Below are 11996 nucleotides of genomic sequence, written 5' to 3' on the forward strand. Positions count from 1 at the left end.
ATAGAAGGACATGGGGACACAGAAGGACATGGGGACATAGAGGGATGTGAGGGACATGGAGGACAGAGGGACACAGGGAGACAGAGAAGGACATGAAGGGTGCAGAGGGACACAGGGACATGGGGCCAATAGATGGACATAGAGCATCTGGGGATGAAGGAGGACATGGAGATATAGAGGGACAAAGAAGGACATTGGGACATGGAGGGGTGTGAGGGACATGGAGGACGTGGAGATGCAGAGAGACATGGGGACATAGAAGGACATAGGGACACGGAGGGACACAGAGGCAATAGGTGGACATGGAGGATCTGGGGATGAAGGGGACATAGAAGGACACAGAGGTCCATGTCCCCAAGGGTTCCCACTGTCCCAAGGGGCATGGGGACACCCGAGATCCATGTCCCCAAGAGGATATGGAAGCACAGAAGGACATGGGGACATGGAAGGACACAGAGATCCATGTCCCCAGGAGGATATGGGAGCACAGAAGGACATGGGGACATGGAGGGACGCAGAGGCAATAGGAGGACATGGAGGATCTGGGGGTGAAGGGGGACATGGGAACACAGAGGGACATAGAAGGACATGGGGACACAGAAGGACATGGCAATATGGAGAGACATGGAGGGACACGGATAATATGGGGACATAGACATGGGGATATAGAGGGACATGGGACACAGAGGGAGGTGGGGACATGGAGGGATATAGGGACACAGAGGGACACGGAGGCAATAGATGGACGTGGAGGATCTGAGGATAGAAGGGGACATGGGGACACAGGGGGCATAGAAATACAAGGGGCTTATAGGGACACACAGGGACATGGAGGGACATGGTGGGTACCTGGACGTAGCTGGACATGGGGGTGTCCTCTCATGTCCCTGGGGTATCCCTGGGGTGTTCCTGGGGGGTGACAGCGTGACCCCATGTGTCCCTGGGGTGGGTGGCACTGGGTGCTGGGTGGGTGTCCCCAGGGCTGTCCCCATGACCTGGGGTGTCCCTGCAGTGTCCCTGGGGGGGGAAGGGAGGGTGTCCCCATTGAAGCAGGGGGTGTCCTCGGGGGTGTCCCCATGTCCCCATTGCAGTTTGGCCCCGGGGGGGGGTGTCCCCATGGGGTGTCCCCAGGGGTGTCCCCGGGGCTGTTCCCATGTCCCCAGGGGGTGCCCCCACGCCCCCATCACAGCCCGGCCCTGGGGCGGGTGTCCCCATGGGGCGTCCCCATAGGGTAAGCCCAGGGGTGTCCCCTTGGGGTGTCCCCATGCCCCTATGGAGTGTCCCTAGAGGGCGTCCCCAGGGGGTGTCCCCATGTCCCCATTGCAGCCCATCCCCGAGGGGGGGTGTCCCCATGGGGTGTCCCTATGCCGCCATGGGGTGTCCTTGGGGTTGTTCCCATGTCCCCAAGGGGTGCCCCCACGCCCCCATCACCCTGGGGTGGGTGTCCCCATGGAGTGTCCCCATGGGATGTCCCCAGGGGTGTCTCCATGGGGTCTCCCCATGCCCCTATGGGGTGTCCCTAGGGGGTGTCCCCAGGGGGTATCCCCATGTCCCCACGGGGTGTCCCCACACCCCCACCGCAGCCCGTCCCCGTGGGGGGGTGTTCCTAGGGGGTATCCCCATGTCCCCATGGGTTGTCCCCAAGCCCCCATCGCAGCCCGGCCCCGTGGGGGGGTATCCCCATGGGGTGTCCCCATGTCTCCATGGGGTGTCCCTAGGGGGTATCCCCATGTCCCCATGGGGTGTCCCTGGGGTTGTTCCCATGTCCCCACGGGGTGTCCCCACGCCCCCACCGCAGCCCATCCCTGTGGGGGGGGTATCGCCATGGGGTGTCCCCATGCCCCTAGGGGGTGTCCCTAGGGGGTATCCCCATGTCCCCATGGGGTGTCCCTGGGGTTGTCCCCATGTCCCCATGGGGTGTCCCCACACCCCATCACAGCCCATCCCCGTGGGGGGGGATGTCCCCATGGAGTGTCCCCATGCCCCTCGGGGGTGTCCCTAGGGGGTATCCCCATGTCTCCATGGGGTGTCCCTGGGGTTGTCCCCATGCCCCTATGGGGTGTCCCCAGGGGGTGACCCCATGTCCCCACGGGGTGTCCCCACACCCCCATCGCAGCCCATCCCCGTTGGGGGGGTGTCCCCATGGAGTGTCCCCATGCCCCTCGGGGGTGTCCCTAGGGGGTATCCCCATGTCCCCATGGGGTGTCCCTGGGGTTGTCCCCACGGGGTGTCCCCACACCCCCATCGCAGCCCTGCCCCGGGGCGGGTGTCCCCGTGGCGCGTCCCCGGGGGTGCCCCCATGTCCCCGGGGGGAGGTCCCGGCGCGGCCGGGGTGCCCCCCCCGGGGGTGGCAGCATGACCCCGGTGAAGCCTGGCCCCGCAGGCTGATGCTGGTGGAGCAGGAGCTGCGCAGGGATCACTTGGGCGCCCACGACCCAGCCGAGGGCCGGCGGCGGCTGCTCGACGCTCAGGTGGAAATTACAATGTCATTGCTCTGCTCCGTGTGACATCGGCCATCCCACGCCGCGCTGGGGCCGGGGCCGGGGGGGGGCACCCATGGGTGGGGGTGTTGGGGGTCTGTGGGCACCCATGGAGGTGGTATTGGGGGTCTATGGGCACCCATGAGGGGGTTATTGGGTCCCTAAGAAGGAGCTGGGTACCCATGGTGGGGTTATGGGCATCCTTTGTTGGGGGCACCCATGGGTGGGGGTATGGGAACCCGTGGGTTGGGGCATGGGCATCCTTTGTTGGGGGCACCCATGGGTGGGGGTATGGGAACCCGTGGGTACTGAGGGTGTATGGGCACCTATGGAGGTTGTATGGGCACCCATGGGGGGGTTATTGACATCCTTTGTTGGGGGCACCCATGGGTGGGGATATGGGCACCCCCATGGGTGGGGGGTATCGGAACACAGCAGTAGGGTATTGGGGGTCTATGGGCACCCATGGAGGGGTATTGGGGGTCTATGGGCACCCATGGAGGGGTATTGGGGGTCTATGGGTCCCTAAGAGGGAGCTGGGCATGTATAGTGTGGGTTATGGGCATCCTTTGTTGGGGGCACCCATGGGTGGGGGTATGGAAACCCATAGGTTGGGGGTATTGAGGGGTGTATGGGCACCTATGGAGGTTGTATGGGCACCCATGGGGGGGTTATTGGCATCCTTTGTTTGGGGCACCTACGGGTGGGGGTATGGGCACCCGTGGGTTGGGGTATAGGCACCCATGGGTGGGGGTATGAGAACCCGTGGGTTGGGGTATGGGCACCCATGGAGGTGGTATTGGGGGGTCTATGGGCACCCATGGAGGTGGTATTGGGGGTATATGCTTACCCATGGAGGTGGGATGTGCACCCATGGGGGGTTATTGGGTCCCTAAAAGGGAGCTGGGCACCCATGGTGGGGTTATGGGCATCCTTTGTTGGGGGCACTCATGGGTGGGGGTATGGGAATACAGCTGTAGGGTACTGGGGGTCTATGGGCACCCATGGAGGTGGTGTTGGGGGTCTATGGGCACCCATGGAGGTGGGATGGGCACCCATGGGGGGTTATTGGGACCCTAAGAGGGATCTGGGCATGTACAGTGTGGGTTATGGGCATCCTTTGTTGGGGGTACCCATGGGTGGGGGTATGGGAACCCGTGGGTTGGGGGTATTGAGGCTCTATGGGCACCCATGGAGGTGGGATGGGCACCCATAGGGAGTTATTGGGACCCTAATTGGGATCCGGGCACCCATGGGTGGGGGTATGGCAACCTGTGGGTTGGGGGTATTGGGGATCTATGGGCACCCATGGAGGGTTATTGGGATCCTTATAGGGATCTGGGCACCCATGGGTGGGGGGTTATGGGCATTCCTTGTGGGGTGGGCACCCATGGGTTGGGTTTGGTCACCTATGGGGGGGTCTATGGTCACCTATGGGGGGCCAGGGCCACCCCTAGAGGGGACAAGGGGATGCCTGGAGGGGACACATGGTGGCCCCTGGGGATTATGAGGGTGGCACAGGGGGACAGAGACACCCCTGGGGGGGGACATGGGGACCTGGAAGGACCCATATGGGGACAGGGTCATGCCAGGGGGGACATAAGGGACCCCAGGGGGGCACAGCCACCCCTGGGGAGGGACAGGGCCACCCCCTGTGGGGACATTCCCCCCGCCAAGGGGGGACCTGGTGACCCACAGGGGGAGTGAGGGGGACAGGGCCACCCCTGGGGGGACATTGTCCCCCCTGTGGGGACAGGAGGCCACCCCCAGCGGGGACGAGGCCATCTCTGAGGGGGGGACATGGGGACCCCTCTATGGGACAGGGCCATGCCTGGGGGGCCACGGTCATCCCCAGGGAGGGACAGAGCCACCCTTGGGGGGGACATTGTCCCCTTTGGGAGGGTCAGGGCCACCCTGGGGGGGACTAAGTGACCCCCAGAGGGGACAGAACCACCCTCGGGGGGACATTGTCCCCTTTTGGGGGGGGTCAGGGCCACCCTGGGAGGGGACACAAAGTGACCCCTAAGGACACAGGGCCACCCCCAATAGGGCTCCAATAGGGCCAGGGCCACCTTTGGGGGGGACACGCTCCCCCCCAGGGGACACAGGACACCAGAGGGACATGGAGGGGGGTGCCGGAGCCACAGCCCCCCCCCCCTCCTTCAACACAGGGCCAGGGCCACCAGCGTGTCCCCAAGGCCACCACTGCCCCCTCCAGCCCAAGAGATGGATCCAGTGACGGACCCCTCTTTGGGTTGGGGTCTCCAGCAGCCACCTCAGGGCCACCAACACCAACACCCCCCCCCCCAAAAGGCCACCAAGGGGACGCTGTGTGTCCCCCCCTGACCCCCCGTGTGTCTCTCTTCATCCTAGCTGTCCGTCAGGTAGCGCGGGCCAGCCCTGCCATTGTCACGGGACCCTCGGCCTCCGGTGACACGCCAGGTGGGTCCTCACGTCCCCGTCCCCATCCCCGACCCCCCCGTCCCCACAGGTAGAGCCCAGGGGACATCGGGGAGGCCTTGGGGACATGGGTCCAGGTGTCTCCATGTCCCTCCTGTGTCCCCATATGCTCTTGGGGACATGGATCTGGAGTGGCCCCATGTCCCTCTGGTGGCCCCGTGTCCTTCATGGACATTGGGAACCTTGGGGACATGGATTCAGGATGTCCCCATGTCCCTCTTGTGTCCATCATGGACATTGGGAACCTTGGGGACATGGATTCAGGATGTCCCCATGTCCCTCTTGTGTCCATCATGGACATTGGGAACCTTGGGGACATGGATCCAGGTGTCTCCATGTCCCTCTTGTGTCCATCATGGACATTGGGAACCTTGGGGACATGGATTCAGGATGTCCCCATGTCCCTGATGGACATTGGGAACCTTGGGGACATGGATCCAGGTGTCTCCATGTCTCTTCTGTGTCCCTCGTGGACACTGGGAGCCCTTGAGGACATGGATCCAGGATGTCCCCAAGAACCTCTGGTGTCCCCATGTCCCTCATGGACATTGGGAACCCTTGGGGACATGGATCCAGGTGTCCCCATGTCCTTCTTGTGTCCCCCAGGGACACTGGGAACCCTCAGGGTCATGGATCCAGGATGTCCCCAAGACCATCTTGTGTCCCCATGTCCCTCATGGACATTGGGAACCCGTGGGGACATGGATCCAGGTGTCTCCGTGTCTCTTCTGTGTCCCTCATGGACACTGGGAGCCCTCGGGGACATGGATCCAAGATGTCCCCAAGACCATCTGGTGTCCCCATGTTCCTTATGGGAGCCATTGGGGACATGGATCCAAGTGTCTCTGTGTCCTTTCTGTGTCCTCCAGGGACATTGGGAACCTTTGGGGACATGGACCTTGGTGTCCCATGTCCCTTCTGTGTCCCCTAGGGACACTGGGAACCTTGGGGACATGGATCCAGGATGTCCCCAAGACCCTCTGGTGTCCCCATGTTCCTCATGGACATTGGAACCCCTGGGGACATGGATCCAAAATGTCCCCATGTCCCTTCTGTGTCCCTCATGGACACTGGAAACCCTTGGGGACATGGATCCAGGATGTCCCCAAGAACCTCTCGTGTCCCCAAGTCCCTCCTGTGTCCCCATATGCTCTTCGGGACATGGATCTCAAGTGTCCCCATGTCCCTCTTGCATCCCCATGTCCCTCAGGGCCACTGGGAACCCTTGAGGACATGGACCTGGGCTGTTCCCAAGACCTTCTTGTGTCCCCACATTCTCCTTAAGGACATGGATCCAGGTGTCCCCATGTCCCTCTTGTGTCTTTGTGTCCCTCATGGACACTGAGAACCCTTGAAGACATGGACCCAACCCTTGGAGACATGGACCTTGGGTGTCCCCATGTCCCTCTGGTGTCCCCATGTCCCTCCTGTGTCCCCATATCCTCTTGGGGACATGGACCTGGGGTGTCCCCCTGTCCCTGTCGTGTCCCTCAGGGACACCGGGAGCCCTCGGGGACATGGCCCTTGGGTGTCCCCATGTCCCTCTGGTGTCCCCATGTCCCTCCTGTGTCCCCATATCCTCTTGGGGACATGGACCTGGGGTATCCCCATGTCCCTTGGGACACTGGGAGCCCTCAGGGACATGGACCTTGGGGTGTCCCCATGTCCCCTTTAGGTCCATGGCCCTTGGGTGTCCCCATCCCCTCTTGGGGCCACCACGGTCCCCTTGGGGCCACCTCTCTGTCCCCTTTCCATGCCTCCTGGGGGTGTGTGACCGCATTGGGGACACCGTGTCCCCATCCCCTATGGGGGGGTGTGTGTGTGTGACATGGGGGGGGGTTGGTGGCCGTCACCGTCCCCCAGCGCTGGCACCCACCGTGTCTCCATCCTCGTGTCTTGTGTCTGTCCCCATCTCACCTCACCCAACCTTTACGTTGCTGGGGGTGGGGGGGGGGGTGGGGGGGGGTGGCATGTCCCATGTCCTGTCTTGGGGTGGGGAGGGACGGGGGGGGGGCATGTTGGGGTGATGGGGGGACATTTGGGGGTGATGGGGAGGACATTGGGGTTGGGGGGGGACAGGAGATGATGGGGGGACAACTTGGGGGTGATGGGGGGGTCACTTTGGGGGTGATGGGGAGGTCACTTTGGGGTACTGGGGGGGTCACTTTGGGGTGATGGGGGGTCACTTCGGATACTGGGGGAGGTTAATTTGGGTACTGGGGGGGTCATTTGGGGTGATGGGGGGGTAAGGGATTGATGGGGGGGTGCCCATTGGGCATGAAGGTGAGTGTAACGCCGCTGGGGGGGGGGGAGGGGTGTTAAAGGGGGGGTGACCCCTCGCTATTGGGGGGTGCTGCTGAGGTGGGGGGGGCGGGGGGGGTGACTGAGCCCCCTCGGTGCCCTTACAGGAGAGGCAGCTTTCCGCCGTGGGTGCAGCAGACCCGGGTGTGAGCTGGGCCGGGGATGGGGGGGGGTTGCTTGGGGGGGGGGGGATGTATGGGGGGGGGTCCCCCCCCAGGGCGACCCCCGCTTCTGCCCCCGCCACCCCCGATCACGGCCAACGGCGATCTGCGCGGCCCCGCTGCTGAACACTAGCGCCCGCCCCCCGGGGGCGCGCCGGGACCACCCCCCCCCCCCCGCGACACCCCCCCCCCCAGCGGAGCGAACCAACAGGAGGGAAACATGGGGGGGGAGGTGGGGGGGGGCTGGAGGCGGCTCCCGGAGACCCCCGGGGAGGAGGAAGGGGGGGGGGGGTGGGAGGGAAGGGGAGGGAGGGGGGGGGATGGAAAGGGGAAGGGGGGGGGATGGACACCCCCCTTTCTGCCGCCCCCCCCCCAATAACCCCCCCTTTGGCGCATGAGGAGAGGGGAGGCCTCGTGCAAAGGGCTCCTGGTGCGACGGCTCCTCGTGCAAAGGAGGAAGCGGGGGGAGCGGGGGGGGAGGCCTCGTGCAAAGGCTCCTGGTGCGGCGGCTCCTCCTCGTGCAAAGGGCTCCCGGTGCAACGGGAGCGGGGGATGGACTCGTGCAAAAGGGCTCCTCGTGCGACGGCGCCTCGTGCACCAGGAGCGGGGCGTGTTGGGGGGGGGGAGGCCTCGTGCAAAGGGCTCCTCGTGCACCAGGAGGAGGGAGGATCCGTGCAAGGGCTGCTCGTGCCCCGTCTCCTCACGCAAAGGGCTCCTCGTGCAAAGGGCTCCTCGTGCGAACGGGAGCCGGGAGGCCTCGTGCGACGGCTCCTTCGTGCACCAGCACCTCGTGCACCAGGAGCCGGGGGCAGCCTCGTGCAAGGGCTCCTCGTGCGATGGGAACAAAGCAGGCGGCCTCGTGTGCGACGGCTCCTCGTGCATCGGGTTCCTTGTGCAATGGGGGGCGGGGAGGCCTCGTGCATCGGCTCCTCGTGCAACGGCTCCTCGTGCAACGGCTCCTCGTGCACCGGGACTGGGGGCGACCTCGTGCACCGGGACTGGGCTGGCCTCGTGCGTTGGCTCCTCGTGCACCGGGATCAGGCCAGCCCTCGTGCACCGGCTCCTCGTGCAGCGACACCCCAGGGGAGGGGGACACACACACCCGCGGACACCCTCGTGCATCAGGATCACGGTGGCCTCGTGCAACGGGATGGGGGGGGCCCTCGTGCAACGGCTTCTTGTGCACCAGGACCGGAGCTTCCCCCCCCCGTGCATCACCTCCCCGTGCACCAGGACCAGGCCCTCCCTACACACCCCCCCCTCCCCATCCTCCTTGTGCATCCCCCCCTCCTTGCACCAGGACTGGACCCTTCCCCTCGTGCATCAGCTCCTCGTGCATCACTGCCCCTCGTGCACCAGGCCCGGACCTTCCCCTCGTGCATCACTTTCCCCTCGTGCAACGGGACCGGACATTCCTCGTGCATCAACCTCCCCTCGTGCACCGGCTTCTCTCGTGCACCAGGACCCGTGCGACAGCACCACCCCCCCTTCGTGCACCACGATGGGGTCCCCCCCTTCTTCCTCGTGCATCGTCTCTCGTGCATTGCACCCCCAAACACCCCCCCCCATCTTGTGCACCAGGAGCCACAGGACACCCTCCCCCCCACCTTGCACGTCCAGCTCCTTCGTGCAACAGCCTCATCGTGCACCAGGACTGGGGGGGGGGGAGCGTCACCGTGCACCAGGACTCGGGGTCATTGTGCATGGGAGGGTGATTGTTCATGGGGGTGGGTGATTGTGCATGGGGGGGGTCATTGTGCATGGCGGGGGTCACTGTGCACCAGGATTGGGGGGGGAATGTCCTTGTGCACCACCAGCCTCGTGCACAAGGACTGGGGCTTCTCGTGCAATGGGGAAGTGGGGGGGGACGGACCCTTGTGCATCATCCCAGGAACCCCCATTCACCAGGACGCCCCTGTCCGCCCCCCCCTTTCACTGGGACACCCCCTTTAGGAACTGGGACCCCCCATTCACCAAGAGCCCCCTGTTATTCACCAGCCCCCCCCAGTGCACCCCCATTCCCCCCCCCCATTCACCAAGGCCCCCCCTTCACTCCCCCAATGCACTGAGATCCCCCCATTCTCCAACCCCCCCTTCACTGGGACCCCTCCCAATGCACCAGCCCCCCCCCATTCACTACCCCCCGCGGTGCACCGGGATCCCCCCATTCACCAGGACCCCCCAATGCACCGGGGACTCCCCAATGCACCAGCCCCACTCCCCCCATTCACTCGACCCACCCCCAATGCACAACAACCCCCCACGCTCAGTAGCCCCCCCCCGAAATGCACCGGGCCCCCCCATTCACCAACCCCCCCATTCACAAGGACCCCCCTCAATGCACCGGGGAACCCCCAATGCACCAGCCCCTCCCATAATGCACCGGGCCCCCCCATTCACCAGGACACCCCCCCCCGCCGCCAATGCACCGGGGACCCCCCAATGCCCGCCCCGCCCTCCCGCTTCCCCCCCCCCCCGGAGCCCCGCCCGGGCCCCGCCGCAGCCCCGACACTGCCCCGCCCGCGGGCGGCCCCCGGCGGGTCCGGGCCGGCTCCAACCGCCGGGGCCGCCGCTGCCCGGAGCCTTTAATAAACTCGGGTCGTCTTGTACCGGCGGCACCGGGGACACGGGGAGGGGCTACGGGGAGGAGGCGTGGCTAAAGGGGAGGGGCTAAGGGTGGGAGGCCAATGGGGTGAGGGATGGGAGGTGGCGGGGCGGGGCTTAGGAGGGGCGTGGTTTATGGGGATGAGTGAGTCAATGAGTGGCGGGGTTGTGGGCGGGGCTTATGAAGGGCGGGGCTTGGGAGGGGCGTGGTTTAAGGGGATGGATTGGAGTCAACGAGAGGCGGGTTGGGGGGGCTTCGGAGGGGGCGTGGTTTATGGGGATGATTGAGTCAATGAAGGGCGGGGCTTGGGAAGGGCGTGGTTTATGGGGATGGATTGGCGTCAATGAAAGGCGGGGTTGTGGGCGGGGCTTATGGGGGGCGTGGCTTGGGGGGCTTAGCTTTGGGGGTGAGGCTTCCCCCCCCCCCCAGGGCAGGTTGTGACCGTGGCTGCGGAGGGGAAGGGGGGGGGGGGGTGTGTGTGGTTTGTGTAGGGGCGGGGCTTCGAGGGGGCGGGGCTTCCCGGGAAGGAGCTGGGGGGGGGGGGGGGGGGGGTAAGGGTTAGACTAAGGGTTAAGGTTAGGGTTAGGGGCAGGGTTAGGGTTAAGGTTAAGGTTAGGGGCAGGTTTAGGGTTAGATCATTAGTGTCAGGATTAAGGTCAGGGTTAGAGGTTTTAGGGCTCATGTTAGGTTTAGGTTTAGGGTTAGGATTAAGGTTAGAGGCATTAGTGTTAGGTTTACTGTTGGGATTAGGGTTAGGGTGATTTGAGTGTCAGGGTTAAGATTAGGTTAAGCATTAGGTTAGGGTTAGGTTAGGGTTAGAGTCAGGGTAGGAGATAGGGTTAGCTTTAGGATTAGAGTTAGGGTAAAGGTTAGGTTTAGGGCTTAGGGTTAGGATGAGGCTTAGAGGTGTTAGAGTTAGAGCAGGACCTTCTGGGAGGAGTTAATGCTTTTGGCATTGGGGTTAGGGTTAGTGGCGTTAGGGTTTTGTTAGAGATAACGTTAGGGTTAGATTTAGAGTATTAGAATGAGGGGTAGGATAAAGGTATTAGGATTAGTGTTGGGTTAATGTTAGGGTCAGGTTTGTCTTTAGGGTTAGATGCATTAGGGTGTTAAGATTAGGTTTAGGGTTTATGGTTAGGGCTAGGGTTTGGCTTAGGGTTAGCATTAGAGGCATTATGGTTAAGGTTAGCATTAGGGTTAGGGTTAAGGTTAGGGTTATGCTTAGGGTTAGGCTTAGAGGCATTGGGGTTAGGGAATGGGGTGAATGGAGGGGTCTGTGGGGGGACGGACGGTGCTATGGATGACCCCCGCCACTATAGGGACACATAAGGGGCTATAGGTGCTGCTCATGAGGCTATAGGGGCACCCCAGTGGTAATAGGGATCTTCAAGGGGCTATAGGGACCCATGTGGGGTAATAGGGACCCCCCCGGGGCTATAGGGATCCCTCAAGGGTTAGGGTTCTGGTTAAGTTTAGGGTTAATGTTAGGGGCAGGCTTAGAGGCTTTGGAGCCAGGTTAGGTTTAGGGTTAGAGTTAACGTTGGAGGCATTAGGGTTAGGGTTAGCGTTAGAGTTAGGGTTAGTATCAGGGTTAGGGTCAGTCTTAGTCATGTTGGGGTTAGGTTTGGGGTTCAGGTTAGTGTTATGGTTACGGTTAGGGTTAGGGTTAAGAGTAGGGCTAGGGTTAGTATTATGCTTAGGGTCAGGGTCAGGTTTGGGGTTCAGGTTAGGGTTATGGTTACGGTTAGGGTTAGGGTTAGTATTATGCTTAGGGTCAGGGTCAGGTTTGGGATTCGGGTCAGGGTTAGGGTTAGGGTTAATGCAGGGTTATTATTATGCTTATATTAGGGTCGGGTTTGGGGTTCGGGCTAGGGTTAGAGTTAAGGCTAGGATTAGGGTTATTATTATGCTTATATTAGGGTCGGGTTTGGGGTTCGGGTTAGGGTTAGAGTTAAGGGCAGGGTCAGGGTCAGGTTTGGGGTTTGGGTT

General features: G+C 62.9%; 2 protein-coding genes and 1 long non-coding RNA gene across 17 annotated transcripts in view; all 3 read left to right on the forward strand.

Moving 5' to 3' along the window:
- The window catches only part of SYNGAP1 (synaptic Ras GTPase activating protein 1), a 33731-nt gene extending 23720 nt beyond the window's left edge, over window positions 1–10011 (forward strand). For 4 of the 15 annotated variants that reach the window (XM_032919734.1, XM_032919736.1, XM_032919737.1 and 1 more), the window contains 3 exons: window positions 2371–2471; window positions 4854–4922; window positions 7349–9086. In XM_032919734.1, the coding sequence (XP_032775625.1) occupies window positions 2371–2471; window positions 4854–4922; window positions 7349–7800 (622 nt within the window). In that variant the 3' untranslated portion in view covers window positions 7801–9086. Of the gene's footprint in view, window positions 1–2370; window positions 2475–4853; window positions 4923–7348 lie in introns of all 15 variants that reach the window. The other 11 variants (XM_030475347.2, XM_030475348.2, XM_030475343.2 and 8 more) reach the window with 7 other exon arrangements.
- On the forward strand, window positions 5165–6316 carry LOC115603450. The gene is made up of 2 exons (XM_030475352.1): window positions 5165–6044; window positions 6190–6316. The coding sequence occupies exons 1-2, from the start codon at window positions 5171–5173 to the stop codon at window positions 6222–6224; spliced, it is 909 nt and encodes a 302-aa protein (XP_030331212.1). The 5' UTR covers window positions 5165–5170; the 3' UTR covers window positions 6225–6316.
- A 679-nt stretch (window positions 10012–10690) lies between the features above and the next one.
- Window positions 10691–11676, forward strand: LOC115603453. The gene is made up of 4 exons (XR_003989874.1): window positions 10691–10707; window positions 10857–10875; window positions 11197–11221; window positions 11643–11676. It is a non-coding gene; the product is annotated as an uncharacterized LOC115603453 (long non-coding RNA).
- The last annotated feature ends 320 nt before the right edge of the window (window positions 11677–11996 follow it).

This window comes from Strigops habroptila, unplaced genomic scaffold (genome assembly GCF_004027225.2).
Source record: "Strigops habroptila isolate Jane unplaced genomic scaffold, bStrHab1.2.pri NW_022045635.1_ctg1, whole genome shotgun sequence".
NCBI classification, from domain to species: Eukaryota; Metazoa; Chordata; class Aves; order Psittaciformes; family Psittacidae; genus Strigops; species Strigops habroptila.

Bases quoted from the DNA above. Each gene is read 5' to 3' on its own strand.
- LOC115603450 (XM_030475352.1), top strand. From the start codon at position 5,171: ATGGACATTGGGAACCTTGGGGACATGGATTCAGGATGTCCCCATGTC. The intron at 6,045-6,189 runs CCCAAGAACCTC...ACCTGGGCTGTT, and splicing joins GGACATGGATCCAGGATGTC to CCCAAGACCTTCTTGTGTCC.